Source organism: Schistocerca americana, chromosome 8 (genome assembly GCF_021461395.2).
Source record: "Schistocerca americana isolate TAMUIC-IGC-003095 chromosome 8, iqSchAmer2.1, whole genome shotgun sequence".
NCBI lineage: Eukaryota > Metazoa > Arthropoda > Insecta > Orthoptera > Acrididae > Schistocerca > Schistocerca americana.
Genome location: NC_060126.1, coordinates 328,700,996 through 328,722,252, shown reverse-complemented (window position 1 = coordinate 328,722,252; position 21,257 = coordinate 328,700,996). Strand labels below are relative to the sequence as shown.

At 45.0% G+C, this 21,257-nt stretch overlaps 1 protein-coding gene across 1 annotated transcript in view; it reads right to left on the bottom strand.

Moving 5' to 3' along the window:
* Positions 1-21,257, bottom strand: part of LOC124545840 (protein vestigial) — a 409,415-nt gene that overhangs the window by 85,317 nt on the left and 302,841 nt on the right. Inside the window, exon 3 of the mRNA XM_047124798.1 lies at positions 20,952-21,227. Coding sequence (XP_046980754.1) covers positions 20,952-21,227 — 276 coding nt within the window. The remainder of the gene's footprint in view (positions 1-20,951; positions 21,228-21,257) is intronic.

Below are 21,257 nucleotides of genomic sequence, written 5' to 3'. Positions count from 1 at the left end.
ACGATACTATTTTTTAAAATTTTATTATGATTTCCTTTTTATTAGTTGTGCTTTAGAATTGAAGTAATCATCAAATAAATTAAGTTCTTCTAATTTCTTAAAAAAATTTCTTAGCCTTCATGAAAGTACAGGAACTCCCAGTGTGTCCTGTCAGAAACCTCCTCCTTACTGAAATCCAGGGACAGCCCGCAGAAGAGGAGTGTTGTGAGATCGCTATTTTTAATTAAGAGTTTGAGGCGCGGAGCATTTGGGGCCTGTATTTGATGCATTGTTGCTACTCATTAACGTGGTACTTAATACAATACTAGGATGTCATTCCACGTGAGGAAACGTTACTCCAATGTAATGTGAGGAAAAAAGTACAAAACAGCTAAAATCTACACACAGATCAGCACAGAGTGTCGATGCCACTGATTATCCTCCATGTATCACAAGGTACGCTTTACGAGTTGTCTTCTAATCCGAAATTTAGCGTCACGGATCCATTTGATGCCGTAAGTCTCGGCTTCAGTAAAGCTTCGGAAAGTCGGGACTATACCTACGCTTCCTAACGGTAATAAAGATTATATGGGGTACCAAACAAAGTTTGTGACAGGATTGAGGATTTTTTCGGTTATCTGCCCGGCGAAATGCGCAGCACGCTAGCTTGCGAAACAGAATGTTGAGTTACACAGGGATCGAACCCACACTCTTGGTACTCCGGCCAGCCTATGTGGCTTATAGGTAGCTTCCCACGCTCGTTTAGGCAAATCCTGGGCTGTTCCGTAAATTCTGCCCCACAGAAACGATACGCAAACAGTTGAAATGAGATAACACACAGGACAGAGTTTACACGATACACAAACAGATGGCGCACACTACCTGCTTCCCTTAGGTTATCTTGACGGCTACGGCGTCAGGAAGGACATTCGGCCACAAACTTAAATAACAAAACAAAATTTTATAAATTTTGAATAGGTTGACCCCTTACTAGATGCGATGAACGCTAAGGGACACAACAGAAGATTGACATGTTCTTGGTACGGAGAACTTTGAGCGGATGATGGATGGATAGTCATCGAAATAGATAGAGGTAACTTCAAGCATGCACCAGGGAAGTGTGTTGTGGCTCTTGCTATTCATCTTGTATTTTAATGATATGATAGGCAATATTAACTAGATCACTAAAGCTTCGTAAAATTTATGATTGTAGTAGGGTATAAAACAAGACACATCATACTGAATTTGATATGTAACATACCTCTGGAGACTTAATAATGCCAATTAACTAATGTATAAACTAAAAATAAAATTTTCTAAAAGCAGTCTTGATCGCATAAATACTGATAAACCTGAGATCGCTGTTTGCCTAGAACAATGTTTCAAAAAATATGTAATGCATAACTCATAAATTATGACTTCCTTTGAATGATATGTGGAATAGTAAAATTTAGGATGGTTTAGTAGCATTTCAACATTTCGCATCCCCTCCCCCCCTTAGTAAAAATGTAAATGTGTGTGTAATCTTATGGGACTTGACTGCTAAGATCATCAGTCCCTAAGCTTACACACTACTTAACCTAAATTATCCTAAGGACAAACACACACACCCATGCCCGAGGGAGGACTCTAACCTCCGCCGGGACCAGCCGCACAGTCCACGACTGCAGCGCCCAAGACCGCTCGGCTAAACCCGCGCGGCCCCCCCCCCCTTTAGTGTTCTATTGTTAAAAGTAACCTCTGATTTTTTTGTAGATGAGCATTCATATTGAAGGAAGGACTGTTTGAATAAATCTGCAGAAATATTCAGTCTAAAATTAACGAGATATCAAATTGGTGCGAAGTTTGCCAACGCTTTAAATCTTCATATATGTAAAACTGTTCACTTCACAAAACGAAAAAGAATGTCTGTTTCTTGTGACTGGAATATCAATGAGCTGTACAGCTGTACTCAGGTAACTCGTACCAATTTATGGGTGTAACAGTTTCTAAGAATATGATAGACTCAGTAAAGCAGGTGACAGCCTTCGGTTCAGCGATAAGATTGAAAATGCAGTCCTCATTTTCGGTAACTATATCTGTGCTAAGCAAGTCACTTGATAAAGTGTTTGGTGGAGGGTACTTCGTGTACCAGGTCACTTCCCCTCCTGTTCTAGTCACGAATGATTAGCGGAGAGAACGAATCCCGGTAAATCTCCGTGTGGACTCGAAGCACATTAATTTCATCTTCCGCGAGATTGAGGAAGCGACATGTTTGTTGACTCTAATAGCAACGAAACGCTCTCGGAAGTTTAACAGTAAACTACATCGTAAGGCACAACACATCGTTTGCCACCTGAGTTGGTTGACCACCTCCGCGACTCTTTAGTGGTTACTAAATTAGCCTGCAACGAAGCGCGCTGCACCTCTGTGCATCTTCTCTATTTCCTCTACTGTTCCTGTCCAGTGAAGGTCCCAGATTCATCGGTATTATTCAAATATAGGGCGAATGAGTGTTTTTTAAGCTACCTCCTTTATTGAAGGACTACTTTTCTGAAGATTCTTCCAACGATTCTTAGTCTGACCTCTGCCTTACACAAGATGAATTTTATATGGTAGTTCCCTTTCAAATGGCCGTGAACGTATACCTCAAGACGTTTTGCGGAAGTAAGTGCTTCTAGTGATTGTTTAACTATTTTGCGGTCATAGAATAGAGCATCTTTCATACAAATAAGGGTGGCACGAATCGACACAGACTTTCCTTGACTCACAAGAAACGAAATGCTAGCTTGAAGACAGACGTCAAGTATCTCGCTAAAGGCTAATTACAAAATTTCAAGAAGTAGCGTTAAGGAATACAGAAATGCATTACGGCCCTCCACGTATCGCTCCTATGGGAGCACGAAGACAATGTTGTTGTTATTGCTGTGGTCTTCAGTCCTGAGACTGGTTTGCTGCAACTCTCCATGCTACTCTACCCTGTGCAAGATTCTTCATCTTCCACCACCTACTGCAACCTACATCCTTATGAATCTGCTTAGTGTATTCATCTCTTTTGGGCTCCCTCTATGATTTTTATCTTCCACGCAGCCCTCCAATACTAAATTGGTGATCCCTTCTTGATGCCTCAGAACATGTCCTACCAACTGATCCCTTCTTTTAGTCAAGTTGTGCCACAAATTTCTCTTCTCCCCAATTCTATTCAATACCTCCTCATTAGTTATGTGATCTACCCATCTAATCTTCAGCATTCTTCTGTAGCACCACATTTCGAAAGCTTCTATTCTCTTTTTGTCCAAACTATTTATCTTCCATGTTTCACTTTCATACATGGCTACACTCTACACAAATTCTTTCAGAAACAACTTCCTGACACTTAAATCTATACTCGATGTTAAAAAATCTCTCTTCTTCAGAAACGCTTTCCGTTCCATTGCCAGTATACATTTTATATTCTCTCTACTTCGACCACAATCAGTAATTTTGCTCCCCAAGTAGCAAAACTCATCAACTACTGTAAGTGTCTTATTTCCTTATCAAATTCCCTCAGCATCACCCGACTTAATTCGACTGCATTCCATTATCCTCGTTTTTTTTGTTGATATTCATCTTATATCCTCCTTTCAAGACACTGTCCATTCCGTTCAACTGCTCTTCCAAGTCCTTTGCCGGCTCTGGTAGAATTACAATGTCAGCGGCGAATCTCAAAGTTTTTATTTCTTTTCCATGGATTTTAATACCTACTCCGAATTTTTCTTTTGTTTCCTTTACTGCTTGCTCACTATACAGATTGAATAAGATCGTGGATAGGCTACAACCATGTCTCACACCCTTCCCAGCGACTGTTTCCCTTTCATGCCCCTCGACTCATATCTGCCATTTGGTTTCTGTACAAATTGTAAATAGCCTTTCGCTCCCTGTATTTGACCCCCGCCACCTTCAGAATTTGAAAGAGAGTACTCCAGTCAACACGAAGACAATATTAGGCTATATGCAGTCAAGCAGTCATCCATCCCCCGCTCAGTTATTCAAAATTGTAATCATTATCTTTTTTCGCGAGATCTTGCAGAACTATTCAAATATTGTTCTAAGAAATCTAGAACTGTAGCACATCAATCACAGGAATTTAGAATGCATAGTTATCGAAAGTCGGCTGCCTGCTTCACCAGACTCCCGTTGCATGCGCGAATGAAAAGCAAAGAAACCCTCATAAAGCGGTACAACGAGAAATACCGTCCACCGCGAACTTCACAGTGGTTTGCAGAGCACCGATGTAGATGCAGATTTCCGGCGGGCTTGTACCAGCGGGCTGCGTCAGGTGTCGCTCCGCTGGGAAGAGGGCAGCGACTCTGTCGGGGCCGTATTTACGCATCGCCGAGCGCCGAGTAAATAAAGGTGGCGGCCGTGGCGGCAGTGGCGGCGGCTCGGCGAGGCCTGACTGAAGAAGTGCCGCAATAACAGCGCCAGCAGCTGATACTGGACAGACCTGTTGTACGGCCGCAACGCTTGCGAGGTCGCGCAGGGTCACTCTCCGCGCAGCGCCGCAGTGCCGGCGTACACCATCCACAGCCACCACTAACTGTCCTAATCATAACATCGTATCATACTACCATAGGATGAAGTAAAGCTTTCACACCATAACTAGTAGGTACCTGACTCGGTGAACTTTCCCGGCGCAGTAATTGATGATATTCATATCGTGTCTCCAGCCGGAACATAACGTCATCTTGACGCAAAGAACACCCTGTATCAGTTCAATTACAGTTTGTTTCATACTAGCTGACAAACCCGGCGAACTGTGTTTGTAACACCGAAGAATTTCATTTTCATGTATTCGTGAAAAAACACCCCTGAAAGTATGAAAGAGTTGTACAAAGAAATATGCATAACGTACAAATCTGTAAGTAAGGCTGCTTCGCGATTTTGTAAACGTCTGTAGGGCAACGCCTCTTGATAGCTGTATAGACGGGTTCTATTCTCGCATACAGGCGTTTGCACTTCGCAGATGAAAGCTGTCGAAAGCGATAGCAGGTGTTAGTTGATTCACCTGTAAGTGTGTCTTCGAAGTAAAGAATAAATGCATTACAACTCTATGCATGAAACGACATCTCTCAGCCGTCGTTTCTAGGCGCTTCAGTTCGGAACCGAGTGGCGGCTACGGTAGCAGGTTCGAATCCTGCCTCGGGCATGGATGTGTGTGACGTCCTTAGGTTAGTTAGGTTTAAGTAGTTCTAAGTCTAGGGGACTGATGACCTCAGATGTTAGCAGTGAGCCGCGCAGGATTAACCGAGCGGTCTATGGCGCCGCAGTCATGCACTGTGCGGCTGGTCCCGGCGGAGGTTCGAGTCCTCCCTCGGGCGTGGGTGTGTGTGTTTGTCCTTAGGATAATGGTTCAAATGGCTCTGAGCACCACGGGACATAACTTCTGAAGTCATCAGTCCCCTAGAACTTACAACTACTTAAACCTAACTAACCGAAGGACATCACACACATCCATGCCCGAGGCAGGATTCGAACCTGCGACCGTAGCGGTCGCGCGGTTCCAGACTGTAGCGCCTAGAACCGCTCGGCCACTCCGGTCGGCTGTCCGTAGGATAATTTAGGTTAAGTAGTGTGTATAACCTTAGGGACTGATGACCTTAGCATTTAAGTCTCATAAGATTTCACACACATCTGAACATCTGTTAATAGTGCTTAGGCTCATTTGAACCATTTTGAAATGTCTCAGGCATCTCAATGCTTATGATGTCATATCTCTTGAAGTGTAAGTCGTACAATGATATTTGTGTGGGTTCATTCAGCTGCATATGTGGATGCGGTCTGCAACATTTGTTGGTGATGTTTGGTTTATGGGGCGCTCAACTGCGCGTTCATCACCGCCCGTACAAAGTCCCAATTTTTACACAGTCAAACTTTTACACAATCCAATCTTGCCAATGTCACGAATGATGATGATGGTGATACCAAAACCCAGACCCCGGGCAGAGAAAAACCCCAACCTGACCCGGAATCGAACCAGGGCCCTCGTGTTCCAGAGGCAGCAACGCTACCCACTAGACCACGAGGTGCGGACGCAACATTTGTTGCGAATAGAGTCAGCAGCAAAGAAGATGTAAATTTAAATGTCATGCACAATGCGGCAGTTTTCACGCATCTCAGTTTTTACGGCGTCATATGTTCTGAACTGTAGCCGGCCAGTGTGGCCGAGCGGTTCTAGGCGCTTCAGTCTGGAACCGCGCGACCGCTACGGTCGCAGGTTCGAATCCTGCCTCGGGTATGGATGTGTGTGTTGTCCTTAGGTTAGTTAGGTTTAAGTAGTTCTAAGTTCTAGGGGACTGATGACCTCAGTAGTTAAGTCCCATAGTGCTCAGAGCCATTTGAACCATTTTTCTGAACTATAACATGTAGATGGTTCGTGCCCCAACAGCGATTGTTGCCTGACAGTAACGGATATGTGTTCCAATGTTGGTTGAAATCGGCCCTGTGATTTAGGAGATACGGGCATACACACATACGTACGTCTACTTTTGTAATAGGAATCAATACAAAGCGGGTAGTTCTAGTTGCTTGGTGGTGGCTGAAAGGTTCTCACGCAAAGCTGGGAATTCCGGGACATCCGGTGTCTACTGTAAGATGCAGCAGAAGGCTTTGTTGAAGAGTTACATTGCGCCCTAGAGTAGTTTCTAGAGCGGTTTTTTTATTCCGGACGTGCAGCCGCATCGGTGCCTTTGCCCTCAAAGGACCACTTGAGATATAGAAAATATCTGTTCAGCTTGGATGTCAACAAGAATCCTGTCTTTCCTATCCCATGAAAATTCTGTGTATTGCCTCTCCTTCGAGACACTGTGTATACTTCGTCAACCAATTTTAAGAGACAGTTGAAGCTCGGACGGCATCAAGTTTATAAATTGTCTACGCTCATTTGTACGCCTTAACAGGGAAGCTTTTGCAGCGTTCACCTATGTTTCCATGCTTTTAGGGCCAGTTACGTTCGACACATTGACTACAAGTTTCCTACCGCCCATGCAAAGAGATCTTGGATTGAAAACAGAGAACATGATACTCTGGTAATTTGTTTGCTGGGAGGCGTCCCGCCAGCTATTCATTCGCTTCCTGGCCATCATCAAATCAAAGTGTCCTCTTTTCTACGGCATGAGTTGTTACTTTCGTATCTCGGAGTCTGTCCTCTGAACAGCCTGCATTTACGTTGTTTCATTCTGGAAACATGCCCTAGGCTGTGGCTAAGCAATATATCCGCAATATCCTTTCTTCCAGGAGTGCTAGTTCTGCAAGGTATGCAGGAGAGCTTCTGTGAAATTTGGAAGGTAGGAGACGAGGTACTGGCGGAATTGAAGCTGTGAGGACGGGGCGTGAGTCGTGCTTGGGTAGCTCAGTTGGTAGAGCACTTGCCCGCGATAGGCGAAGGTCCCGAGTTCGAGTTTCGGTCCGGCACACAGTTTTAATCTGTCAGGAAGTTTCATTTATATTGTTGTTCGCGCACATTGGCTGGTTAAAATGCACTATGAGACTTAACATCTATGGTCATCAGTCCCCTAGAACTTAGAACTACTTAACCCTAACTAACCTAAGGACATCACACAACACCCAGTCATCACGAGGCAGAGAAAATCCCTGACCCCGCCGGGAATCGAGCACATTGGATTCGGAGTTTATTGCACTCTCTTGTTTGTTTGAAAATGAGAGTTGTGCAGCTGAGGAACTCTGTTTTGTTGTTCCTTCAATCTTCCTTGCAATGTCATCAAAGTCCCACATGTTTGACTACAGTATTTCATGTAATCTTTCTGAGTTTTTGCTTTTTAAGATTCACATTGCATTAAGATGTCATGTACGTAATTAATTTGAACAGATGATTAGTACTGTGATATTGATATCCGTCTAGGAACAACACTTCCTACTACTTTTCCCATGATAAGGCCAATCTCGTTTAACAAACATTTTGCCGAAAAAAAATTAGAACTCCATTTTAGAGATTTCCAGTTAACTAAAGATTTATTGTTGCAACAGAGCATATGGAGAACGTGAAATGACTACATTTAAAGACCAATAGCTCAAGCGGTTGTACAGTACCAGGGACCGACCCATGCTGAAACACGCATGTCAGTATATTGTGTAGTGTCCACGGGCATCACTGCAAGCACTGACTCTGGCATACAGTCGACCGTACAGATGGGGGATACTGTCCAGGGATACGTTACGCCACGCCTGCTCGACTGGTTCACGTAGTTCTGCAAGAGTTGTTGGCTGACGATTCGCACTCACTTATCGTCCCATCGTATCCCACACGTGCTTGGTTGGAGACAAGTTTGGAGATCGTGCTCTCCAGGGAAGTTGCTGCACTTCTTGCCGAGCACATTGATTTTCACGGGTAGTGTGTGAGTGAGGATTAGCCTGTTGAAACAACAGATCACCATCCTATTGCAAGAGCAGCAAAAGAACGGCTCTAAGAACATTCTGCACGTAACGAGCGCTGGTTAGCATTCCCTCCAGAAACAATAAAGGTGAACGAGAGCTTGTCATACCCCAGACTGTAAGGCCTGGGTGCGGCCAGTACGTCTTGGACGAATCCATTCTACGAGATAGCGCTCACCAGGTCCGTCATACGCGCAGACGGCCATCATTTGCGTGCAGGCAGAATCTGCTTTCATCGCTGAAGACCCCAGTGCACCATTCTATTTTCCAAGTGATCCTCCACGGCACAGGACGAGCCGTGCACGTCGATGCTGTTGTGTGAGAGGAAGATGGGCTAGAGGTGTGCGTGCCCGTAGTCCCACTGCTAATAACCGGTTCGCAGCAGTTCATGCTGACACATCTGAGCTCACAAGCCCTCATATCTGTACTGTGGTAGCTGCACGATCTGCCATTGCTGCCGTTACAATACGACGATCCTGGCAGGCATCTGTGCTGCGTGGACGTCCAGTACCAAGTCTACGGGTCTGAGATGTTCACGTGACCACTGATACCAGCAACGTTACACAATTTACGCAGCACATCCAATCCAACTCCTCTGGTAATTCCCCGAAAGGACTATCTGGCCACCCCGAAGGTCCCACTTTCACCTCTCTCAAACTCTCTCAGTTGGCTGTAGGAAGCAAGAGTGCGTCTCTATGGCATGATTGCTTGCTTCATAGGTTTTTCACTCTACAGCGAGTGTGCGCTGATATGAAACTCCGCTGTAGAGTGAAAATTTCATTCTAGAAACAACAACCAGGCTGTGGCTAAGCCATGTCTCCTCAATATCCTTTCTTCCAGGAGTGCTAGTTCTACAAGATTCGCAGGAGAGCTTCTGTAAAGTTTGGAAGGTAGGAGGCGAGGTACTGACGGAATTAAAACTGTGAGGACGGGGCGTCAGTCGTGCTTGGGTAGCTCAGATGGTAGAGCACTTGCCCGCGAAAGGCAAAGGTCCCGAGTTCGAGTCTCGGTCCGGGACACAGTTTTAATCTGCCAGGAAGTTTCATGTCAGCGCACTCTCCGCTGTAGAGTGAAAATTTCATTCTATATTAACATATTTATAACGGAGACTTTGATATATATCTGTATTCGACGTCAAGATCATTTTTATGAGTGTTACTCATCTACGTGGTTTTTATTTTTGTTTACTTTTTTCATCTGTTAGCGGCATTTTTAATGAGTTACTCGACGACGCAAGAGGTAGTTTTTATTTAACTTTATGGTTGTAACTATTCACAAATACTGATGATAATCTGTTCCAAATAGAGCAATGAATAAAAAGATTTATCATAGCAGAGTGTGGTGGTATCGACTTTCACTAAATGTGCATGATCGGGATTTGAATCACACTGCTTCCAAATGCAAGTTCAGTGTTGTCATTAGGAACGGAACGCTTACACACTTGGTAGAGAATGGAGGAAGTAGTCGGATCTGGCCTTAAAAAGAAACGATACCTGTCTTCATCTCAGTCAAACACAATAAATCTTGAATCAGAATAGTGTTGGATGTCAACTCTTCTCCTCCCTCCCCCCCCCCCCCCCCCCGGCCACTTAATCAACCTGATTCATCAGTAGTCGTTGCAGCATAATTGTCTGAGTGTTTTTCCGAACGTTATCACTACGAGATGCTCATTAATAGATAACCCAATAGGCCAGGAGCTCAAATGACCAGAGATACTGCCGTGACGTGCGCTAGATCAACGACGTCGATATATACCGGGTTACTACAGGGTCGTCTCCATTTGGTGCCGAGCGGCTATAGGTACGCCATACGTGTGTATAGCCTGTTGAATATGACGCGGGCCCGGCAGTCGGCTGCAGCGTGTAAATCACGCCGGCAGTGTTACCAGCACAATGCACTGCCCTGTCGATATGCGCGGCCGCTGGGTCGGCCGTTATTCACAGCACACGACACACACCGGGCATCAGTTAGACTGCCAAACACGTCTCGTTCCTGATTCATCGCTTCTGCAGTCATCTGCGTCCCGTTTAGTCTGCCCTTCCTTCCCTTAGCGCGATTTGCACTGGCATTTATATTGAGAGAAGACTCTGAAGGTAGGAGCTCACATTGTTTTGACCTTAAAATCCTTTTATGAAGAGTTTGAATGGAAGGACAGCCCTCGTTTTGACTTTGTCTATATTTACGTTTCCTTTACGGACACAGTTCACAACAAATTCTTCCAAATGTCACGCTATTTTCTTTCGAGTCTGTGTATAACAAACCTCACAATTTAGTTTGTTCGCTCATGCCCGCCTTTAGGACTGTTTCAAAAAAAGGAATGAAGGAAGATTGGTGTTTCGCGTCCTGTCGACAACGAGGTTATTAGAAACAGAGCACAAGCCTGAAATACTGAAGGAAATTGGTCGTGCCCTTTCAAAGGAGCCATCCCTGCATTTTCATTCAGCGATTTAGGGAAATCACGGAAAATCTAAATCATGATGGCCGGTCGCGGATCTGAACCGGTGTCCTCCCGCATGCGAGTCCAGTGTGCTAACCACTGCGCTACCTTGCTCGGCAGAACTATTTCAGGTGTGATACCCTGCGCATCGATTGACTACCCTTCAGTGTTTGCTTTCCTGCCGGCGGTGGGGAACTGAACGTCGTCTGACGCCGCCCACAAGCTACAGGCGAGATGCGCCGCGCGCTGGGTCCCTATGCGACTTAATTATGCCAACTTGGACAGAGGAAACCGTAATTACCAACCTGGATCAAATTCCTACAGTCCTATAATTGTAAAATTAATGTTACATGGGACACTAGTCTCGCCTTTAACCGCAACACGAGCTTGCAAAATAAAGCTGCTACTTCATCAAGTTACCACTCGCATTACCACTTAGCGAACCCACTAATACAAGCCCCGCACCATACCACTGCTTCTCGTCTTCATTTATCGTCTACTGGTTTAACACATTAGGACTAAAGTCTCTGCATAATAGCTATAAATAATAAAACAGTTCCGATTATTAGGTTTCCACCGCAACGACACGTGCTTTCACGTCAGCCCCACCTAGACATGTACATTTCCCTCAACTATTTTATCACAAAGCTGGTTATTACCTCTATTCTCTTAAACAGGCATCTCGCCAAATGCGATAAATACATCGAAGTCCCTCCAGTAAGCGGCTAATTTCAAGCTGCACAATTCTAGTTGCAGTTTGCCTACCTAACGCTTTCAGCGACGACAGAAACTTCATTTTCAGTATCTCATAATTATTGACCAAATTTCATCATCATTTACTTGCTCCTTTGTCCCACTTCAACGAGGGGCCGGCCTTGCTACTATGGCGATGTTAGTGTCAGATGGTGACTGGATGCCCTTCCTGCCACCACCCCATACCCCATGGGACAGTATTAGTATACCGCAGCTGTCTGCATCAAGTGTAAGCCATGAAATAGTGCCAACGTTTTCAGATGTCTGCGAATCGTGTAACTGAGGCGAGACATGGGAACCAGCCCGGTATTCACCTAGTGGGATGTGGAAAACCGCCTAAGAATCACCGGCACACCGACCCTCGCCGTCAAATCTGCTTGGCAGATTCGATTCGGGGCCAGCGCGCCCACCCAAGTCCAGGAGGCAGCGCATTAGCGACCTCTGCTAGCCTGGCGGGAATTATTGACCAAATTTAAAAATTTAAAATGCTGGCGTAATCTGGTAATTGTTCTTATAGTTTTTGTGGTCTGCAGTCGGAAGACCGTTTTTATGCAGCTCCCCATCGTACTCCATTTCGTGTGAACCTCTACATCTCCGGATAACTACTGCAAGCTACATTTTTCTGAATGTGCCTACTGTATTAATCCCTTGGTCTCGCTCTACGATTTTTACCCCTTACACTTTCCTCCAACACTAAATTGGTGATCCTTTGATGTCTCAGAATGTGTCCTATCAACCGCTCCCTACTAATTAAGAGGTACAATTTTATGTAAAAACTTTAATACAGCAAGACAAATATTATAGTTAGGAACCGCGTAAATAAATGGTTCAAATGGCTCTGAGCACTATGGGACTTAACATCTGTGGTCATCAGTCCCCTAGAACTTAGAACTACTTAAACCTAACTAACCTAAGGACATCACACACATCCATGCCCGAGGCAGGATTCGAACCTGCGACCGTAGCGGTCTCGCGGTTCCAGACTGAAGCGCCTTTAACCGCACGGCCACACCGGCCGGCCAGGAACTGCGTATACAGCGTGTTTGTTTTAACTTGTGTTAACTAAATATCTCGAAGCCGTCACATCGTAAGGAAAAATGTTCTTGGTTGGTTCAAATGGCTCTGAGCACTATGGGACTCAACTGCTGAGGTCATTAGTCCCCTAGAACTTAGAACTAGTTAAACCTAACTAACCTAAGGACATCACAAACATCCATGCCTGAGGCAGGATTCGAACCTGCGACCGTAGCGGTCTTGCGGTTCCAGACTGCAGCGCCTTTAACCGCACGGCCACTTCGGCCGGCAATGTTCTTGGTGAAAAGTTGGTATTAGCAAAGGGGACATCTGTCTATGCTACGACTTTCCGCCACCTACCCACCCCTCACGCATTGGCGACGTCAACTTTGTATTTTTAAATGGAGACCTCCCGCCGGCCGGTGTGGCAGAGCGGTTCTAGGCGCATCAGTCTGGAACCGCGCGACCGCTACGGTCATAGGTTCGAATCCTGCCTTGGGGGATGGATGTGTGTGCTGTCCTTAGGTTAGTTAGGTTTAAGTAGTTCTAAGTTCTAGGGGACTGATGACCTCAGATGTTAAGTCCCATAGTGCTCGGAGCCATTTGAAGCATTTTTGGAGACCTCCCATTCTTATTGCATATTTGGATTCTACGGCAAAAAATTCTTACGGTTTACTCAAACTATTGTTTTCCAATCGAGGTAGATGGTGCTGTAATCGACAAATATAAAGTGTTTGTGGTATTGCAATTACAAACGGACGTATTTGATTCTACATTTCATGTACGATGTAAATGTAAACCTTTGTGTTATACAGGTTGATATTTTTGTTCGAAATTTATTTTAGTGTTGTAAATTTGATAGTACAGTACAGTATGGTATGGTCAGCCGTTACAATGTCTGCTTAGAAACTACGTTTACTGTCATGCAGAAACAACGGCCACTTGCCTCTCACCATTTGGGTGCTTCTCACCGTAACTGTAATTCACAATAAGTGCTCAAACACAAAAGTTTAAATTTACATCGTAAATGAAACATAGACGCAAATGCGTCGGTTCTTTACAGCAAAAACAGGCATATTTCATATTTGTCAATCAAAGCGTCATCTACCGCGAATGGAAAACAATCATTTGAGTAAACCGTACGTACGTTTTGGCATGGAATCCGAATATACAATAAAAATTGAACTTTTCCATTTGAAAAAATCCCAAAATGACCCCGCCGATACAGGATGGTTTTAACTTTTCACGCAGAACATTTGTTTAGTACGATGCGTCGTTTTCGAGAGATTTACTTGTCTCAAGTCAAAACAAACACCGTGTATCTCTGTAGGCAGCGTAACTGACGGCGCGCCAGCTATCCAGCCCACATTCATACAGTATTTGAGACAGAGTACCTATCGACTTCCAACGAACTGCATACGAATTTCAAACTTTTACGTCATTCTTCCTCGCTAACATCCCCCACAAAATGAAGAAACTTGTTTATGTAGCAAAACTTCAGCATCCTTCATGATGTTTCAATTAATTACTTTTTTACTGCTAACTCCATTCACAACACATTTTTCAGGTAGTACCCATGTATACCGTAGAATGTATCCGCATAATTATATAATTGTATGACCCGCAGTTCAGGAGATATGACGTGATGAACATTGAGATGCGTGAATAACTAGCTTTTGTTTGAAACGGAACCCTAATCGCCTAGACTATACTCATCCAGTGTTGACAATGAGAGCACTTAGCGTCTTCCAAAAAACTTTAAACGTAATTTCAATCGTTTTCTAAACTTTTCCTCGGTTACATACTTAACATCAACTATCTAACACATTAACTATTTTGCAAAGTAATCAGGCGCTGAAGCTGTTTTATACGGGGGAGTTCCATTCTTTAAAGAAAGGGTTGTTTACTGCTCTCAACCGTTCGCCTTCAGAAACAATTGCAGCCCGGCCAGATGAATCTTGTTCGACAGTCTATGGAAGTCTTGTTGATTGGGTTACTGAGAATAAAGTTACTCCCATTCTCTAACATTTTTGATGTGATGCCACACATAATGGGCACAAGCTCACTCAAGTAATTAACATCTAGGTCACATGACGAAGCAGATTCATCAGATGAAATATTAGTTACCCTCTCAAAAGAACACAGTGGCCGTTGTGGAGCGCTGCAGGTGGTGTACAGCTAGTAACAGGCCGCCGTGTTACCCTCCCATGTTCTACATTTACATCTGCATCTACATCTACATAGATACTCCGCAAGCCACTGTATGGTGCACGGCGGAGGGTACCCTGTACCACTACTAGTCACTTCCTTCCTGCTCCACTGGCGTGTGTCTCCGTATGAGCTCTAATTTCTCGTATCTTATCTCTGTGGTCCTTATGCGCAGTGATTGTTGACGGCAGTATAATCGTTCGGCAGTCGGATTCAACTGCCGGTTCTCTAAATTTTCTCAATAGAGTTTCTTGAAAAGAACAACGCCTTCCCTTTAGGAATTCCTGTTTGAGTTCCCGAAGCATTTCCGTAACACTTACGTATTGTTCGAAGCTACAGGTAACAAATTAGTAGCTCGTTTTTGAATTGATTGGGTGTCTTCCTTCAAACCGACCTGGTACAGATTCCAAACATTCTAGCAACATTCAAAAACAGGTCGCCCCAGCGTCCTACATGCGGTCTCCTTTACAGATCAACTTTTTCCTAAATTCTCTTCACTAAACCAATGCCGAACATTTGCCTTTCCTACCGCAGTTCTCACATGCTCGTTCCATCTCACATCGCTTTGGAGCTTTACTCCCAGATATTTGAGTATGTAAAGAAGGACACTAGTAATACTGTGCATTTTAAACTTCTCGCGGCGTAATGAATAGTCCACAAAATTTCGGGCATGCAGCCGGGCAAATAAAATTTCCTCCACTGATATTTCGGCCGCGTATCGTCCGGCCATCCTCAGAGTCAGTCACAAGACTGACGGCAAGGTGCCAAGGGCGGCCTTATAAGCTCCAACGCGGCGGTACCGCGCATACGAGGCACAGATGCTGGTCGGCTCACAATTTTAGACGAACAGTTGGTAACAGGTAGGTTTTTTCAATTAAAATACAGAACGTAGGTACGTTTGAACATTTTATTTCGGTTGTTCCAATGGGATACATGTACCTTTGTGAACTTATCATTTCTGGGAACGCACGCTGTTACAGCGTGATTACCTGTAAATACCACATTAATGCAATAAATGCTCAAAATGATGTCCGTCAACCTCAGTGCATTTGGCAATACGTGTAACGACATTCCTCTCAACAGCGAGTAGTTCGCCTTCCGTAAAGTTCGCATATACATTGACAATGCGCTGACGCATGTTGTCAGGCGTTGTCGGTGGATCACGATAGCAAATATCCTTCAACTTTCCCCACAGAAAGAAATCCGGGAACATCAGATCCGGTGAACGTGCTTCGATGACCAATTCACCTGTCATGAAATATGCTGTTCAATACCACTTCAATCGCACGCGAGCTATGTGCCGGACATCCATCATGTTGGAAGTACATCGCCATTCTGTCATGCAGTGAAACATCTTGTAGTAACATTTAGAATGGCATCGATAAAATGGGGGCCAATTATCCTTCCTCCCATAATGCCGCACAATACATTAACCCGCCAAGGTCGCTGATGTTCCGCTTGTCGCAGCCATCGTGGATTTTCCGTTGCCCAATAGTGCATATTATGCCGGTTTACGTTACCGCTGTTGGTGAATGACGCTTCGTCGCTAAATAGAAAGCGTGCAAAAAATTTGTCATCGTCCCGTAATTTCTCTTATGCCCAGTGGCAGAACTGTACACGACGTTCAAAGTCGTCGCCATGCAATTCCTAGTGCATAGAAATATGGTACGGGTGTAACCGATGTTGATGTAGCAGTCTCAACACCGAAGTTTTTGAGATTCCCGATTCTCGCGCAATTTGTCTGCTACTGATGTGCGGATTAACCGCGACAGCAACTAAAAAACTTACTTGGGCATCATCATTTGTTGCAGGTCGTGGTTGACGTTTCACATGTGGCTGAACACTTCCTGTTTCCTTAAATAACGTAACTATCCGGCGAACGGTCCGGACACTTGGATGATGTCGTCCAGGATACCGAGCAGCATACATAGCACACGCCCGTTGTGCATTTTGATCACAATATCCATACATCAACACGATATCGACCTTTTCCGCAATTGGTAAACGGTCCATTTTAACACGGGTAATGTATCACGAAACAAATACCATCCGCACTGGCGGAATGTTACGTGATACCACCTATCTATACGTTTCTGACTATTACAGCGCCATCTATCACAAAGCGAAAAAAGTGGTCCAACTACAACATTCATATTTCTTTACGTACTACACGAATATGTAATAAAAAATGGGGTCACCTATTAAAAAAAAAAAACAAACAAACAAACGCAATTGATATCCGTCTGGCCTATGGCAGCGACATCTAGCGGGCCAACCATAGCGCTATCTGGTTTCCTCCTTCAAGCTAGGCGAGTTTCGTTCATTGTTGTTTTTTCGTTTGATGCTTATTTCGTGAGATATTTGGCCCGGTCGCTATCAATGGACCACCCTGTATACCGGCAGCGCGAAACGGCCGCGCGGTTAGAGGCGCCCTGTCACGGATTGCGCGGCCCCTCCCGCCGGAGGTTCGAGTCCTTCTTCGGGCATGGTGGGTTTGTGTTGTTCTTAGGACAACTTAATTTAAGTAGTGTGTAAGTCTAGGGACCGATGACCTCAGCAGTTTGGCCCCTTAGGATTTCGCACACATTTGAACATTTTCTTATATCCTGCAACTGTTTTTGGCTGTCATCCTTTATCGTGAACATTTTCTTATATATTGGAGTCATCTGCGCTTTTTTTCCAGTCGCTTCAGACTTTGTGCTGGGGGAGGGATTCACGATAAACGCAAGCTCGGTAAGGGGTCAATGCCGTAGAGTACTCTTTGTAAAACCGAACTGAGATTCCATCCGGACGTGGTGATGTCGCTCTACGCCATGGATGCTTAGGCTTTGTCGGCTATACGGGAGTCTGTCCTATGTTCAAATGACGGTATGTTTGTACGATTCTCCTGTGTGAACGATTTCTTGAATGTGAAATTTAAAACCTCGGCTTTCGTTTTCCTGTCTTCAACTGCCGCAGCAGACTGGTCAACAAAGGACTGAACGGAAGCCTTAAATCCATAATTCATGGCAGTGAAGCGGAGTGTGTGTGGTAGTCAGCTGTAAACGATCAGTGGAGTAAGATGGGTCGGGATAGAGACGTCAGTGACAGTCTGTGGAGCAAACAACGTCGAAACCGACTGGAGGCGTGTCGTGTGGCATAATAATAGCGATGTTGCCCCTTGAAATGGGGCGGTGTCGACTTCACCGATGTCCCAATCAGCCGTTTAAGTTGCAATTTGTGGAAAGTGTAGTTTCAGGCCGCAGGCGGTTGTTTGTTGTTTTGGGCTCTCTTTTAGCGCCTCCAGTTGAGCCACCCGGTTCTGGCTACCGTTAACATGAATCAAGATGTTTAATTCAATAACCTCGGTGACCCAACGCTGCTCTTTCTTCTCCTTCGTGACGACTATGCTGTGGACACTACCCGCTAATTTTCTTGAACTTAATCGCGTAGAAAAATAACTAGGAGTAAGAAAAGTAGGTGACGTGAATCAATAACGACACCCCTAAATTGATGCTCCAACAGGATCTACCGAGCGGGGTGGCGCAGTGGTTAGACACTGGACTCGCATTCGGGAGGACGACGGTTCAATCCCGCGTTCGGCCATCCTGATTTAGGTTTTCCGTGATTTCCCTAAATCACTCCAGGCAAATGCCGGGATGGTTCCTCTGAAAGGGCACGGCCGACTTCCTTCCCAATCCTTCCCTAATCCGATGAGACCGATGACCACGCTGTCTGGTCTCCTTCCCCAAACCAACCAACCAACCAACAGGATCTAATCGACAGTGAATGGCGTCAGTTGCGTATGGCGTGCCTGAAGGAGTTTGTTTATACTCTTTCTCACTGATTTGGGACCATTGTTATGGCAGAGACTATTTGCATGATTTAAGAGTTATGTCTGCAGGGGTAATTAATGCAGCAAATTTACATTGACAGATGGAGAAGAAATTGGTACGCATGCGACGGCAAAAAACGCCGTGCATTTTTTTTCGGGGCTCATACCTCGCATTCTGTTCATGATAGAAACGTAGGGAAAAGTATTTTGGGTAGTCCTTCGGCTGAAATTTGAATATTTCACATCCCCAGCAGCTTAGACAGATGGAGGAAATTGGTTGGTTCTTTTTGCATTAGATGTTGTTTGCAGTGTGTTTTAAGGGGTTTATGGAGGCACAATTTACCTCTTGGGCGGGTCCTGAGAACACCCGAAAAAAAGCGTTTTTCATCATTTTTTTCACCATCAGCAGCGGATGTCTAAATAGCTAACTGCAGCAAATTTCTCACATTTTTAACGATATATTCTCTAGGCTTTTATCTAGAGATGTCCGTTGTCAGCGCGGTGGTCTGTCACGCCAAGGGGCCCGGGTTTGATTCTTGGCTGGGTCGGAGATTTTCTCCGCTCAGGGACTGGGTGTTGTATTGTCCTCATTACTATTTCATCATCGTCAGTGAAAGGCAACGGGAAACGACCACTGGAATCACTTCCCTAGACGCTCATGCGGTAGGCCTGTCTGACGAGGCTTCCCCCATGACAAGACCTGCCGTAAGGCAGAGCACAAAGTTAAGTTATCTAGAAATACCATCTCGCTAATTTCAAAAATACTTATCCGTTACCGAGTAACACCCCACCAACATCGTTTTTGGGTAGCAAAGACGAGCCGCGAATTTCAAGACGGCTATGCACAGCAAATTGCTGAAATTTTTGCCATATATTTCTAAGATCCCGACATCGAAAACCTTTGAAAGTTTTTTTTTCCGTACGCGAGATGAGGGTCAAAATTACCTTACTTCTACACGTAAAATCCGGTGTGAGACGGAAACGTAGTTCATAAAGTGACGCACGAGAAACACGCTGTAAAGTGTCTCCATTATCATCAGAAATGTTCTGGGAACACCTTGTTTTCAAACTGAAGCGCATGCAAATTTTTTTTTGCAAGTAAAATCCTATCTGAGGTGTAAAATTAGTTTTTCGTCATTTCCATTTCCCATACGTAAACTATCAAAATTTTAGAGATGCATAAAGGTCTTTTTATATGACATGCTTTGCTGTAACAGGCAAAAGAAGGAAACGACCGGAAAAACACCTGAAGGTACTGAGGAAGGTAGAGTGAGGCAGCTGGTACCCCACTATTCAGTCTGGATCTTTTAAAAAGGAGCATATTCGCCTTTTTTTGCACTGCAATAGGAGCATTTTGCTGCTCGTACTTGGATACCCGGAAATGGTGGCCAGTTGTCATAAGCATTTTTCAACACCATCTCCGTCTACTGATTGCCTGATTCGGGGAAGGGGACCAAACGGCGAGGCCATTGGTTCCATCGGATTAGGGAAGGATGGGGAAGGTAGTCGGCCGTGCCCTTCCAAAGCAACCATCCCGGCATTTGTCTGAAGCGATTTAGGGAAATCACGGAAATCCTAAATCAGTATGGCCGGACGCGGGTTTGGACCGTCGTTCTCCTGAATACGAGTCCAGTGTGCTAGCCACTGCGTCACCTCTCCCGAGCCACCGTGTGTACAAAACGCGATAAACCAGAGTTGAGACGGCTGAGTTATGGAGTACCGTGCTTACGGTGCGATCGCCCAGAATGGCAAATCCGCATATGTACTAGGCCGTTTATTATACGTCGATATATCGATATTTATACCGGTACATATCGATATATATCGGCTTCCCGCATCCTCAGAGTAATGATATCGAAATGCTGATATCGAGTGTGTGATATTTTTATTGCATGTTGTTTTTTCGCACTTTTCGTCATATATTTTAATACGTGACGAAACCGAACGACGGAATCATCGGACAGCTTTTATTGTATCACTTACATGCACTTACCATTGTTAGCAAAGCGGTTACCGCCAAATGTGAACGTACATTGTCTTCCTTTCAATTCTTGCTCTGTGGGGGAATTCTTGCTCTGTGGGGGATAAGCAGGCTGCTGGCTTGTTGACGTACAGAATATCTAATAATAAATCTGTATTTAAAAATACAGTCTAAAACCGGCAGCATATTTACAATATGCAGCCGACATTTTTATAAGTCTAAACGTCAATCTGGTCCATCGATATATCGATACTTCACCTCGATTAATCAGCAGTTGCTAAGGATGTATTCTTAAATATCGATATACCGGATTTCCGATATGTTTAAAAATACCAAGGGGCCTATTGTGTACTCACCCATGTGGTTGGGCGAACCGCTAGCTTCGCGCAGGGAGCGGTTGAAGTGAGACTCGACGGCCAGTTTCGGCGTGGGCTCGGGGTAGCTGTTGAAGACGACGCAGTTGGCGCGCAAGTACTGTGCGCAGCGGCCGCTGCTGCCGGCCGAGGAGCCCGCGAAGCCGCCGCCGCCGTCCACGTCGTCGTCATCGTCGCCGTCCGCCACGCTGCTGCCGCCCCCGCCGCCGCCCACGCTGGACGGGCCAGCCGAAGCCGCGGGTGGCGGCACGCTGGGGGCTGCGAACACAACAGTCCTCTCCAGTCACG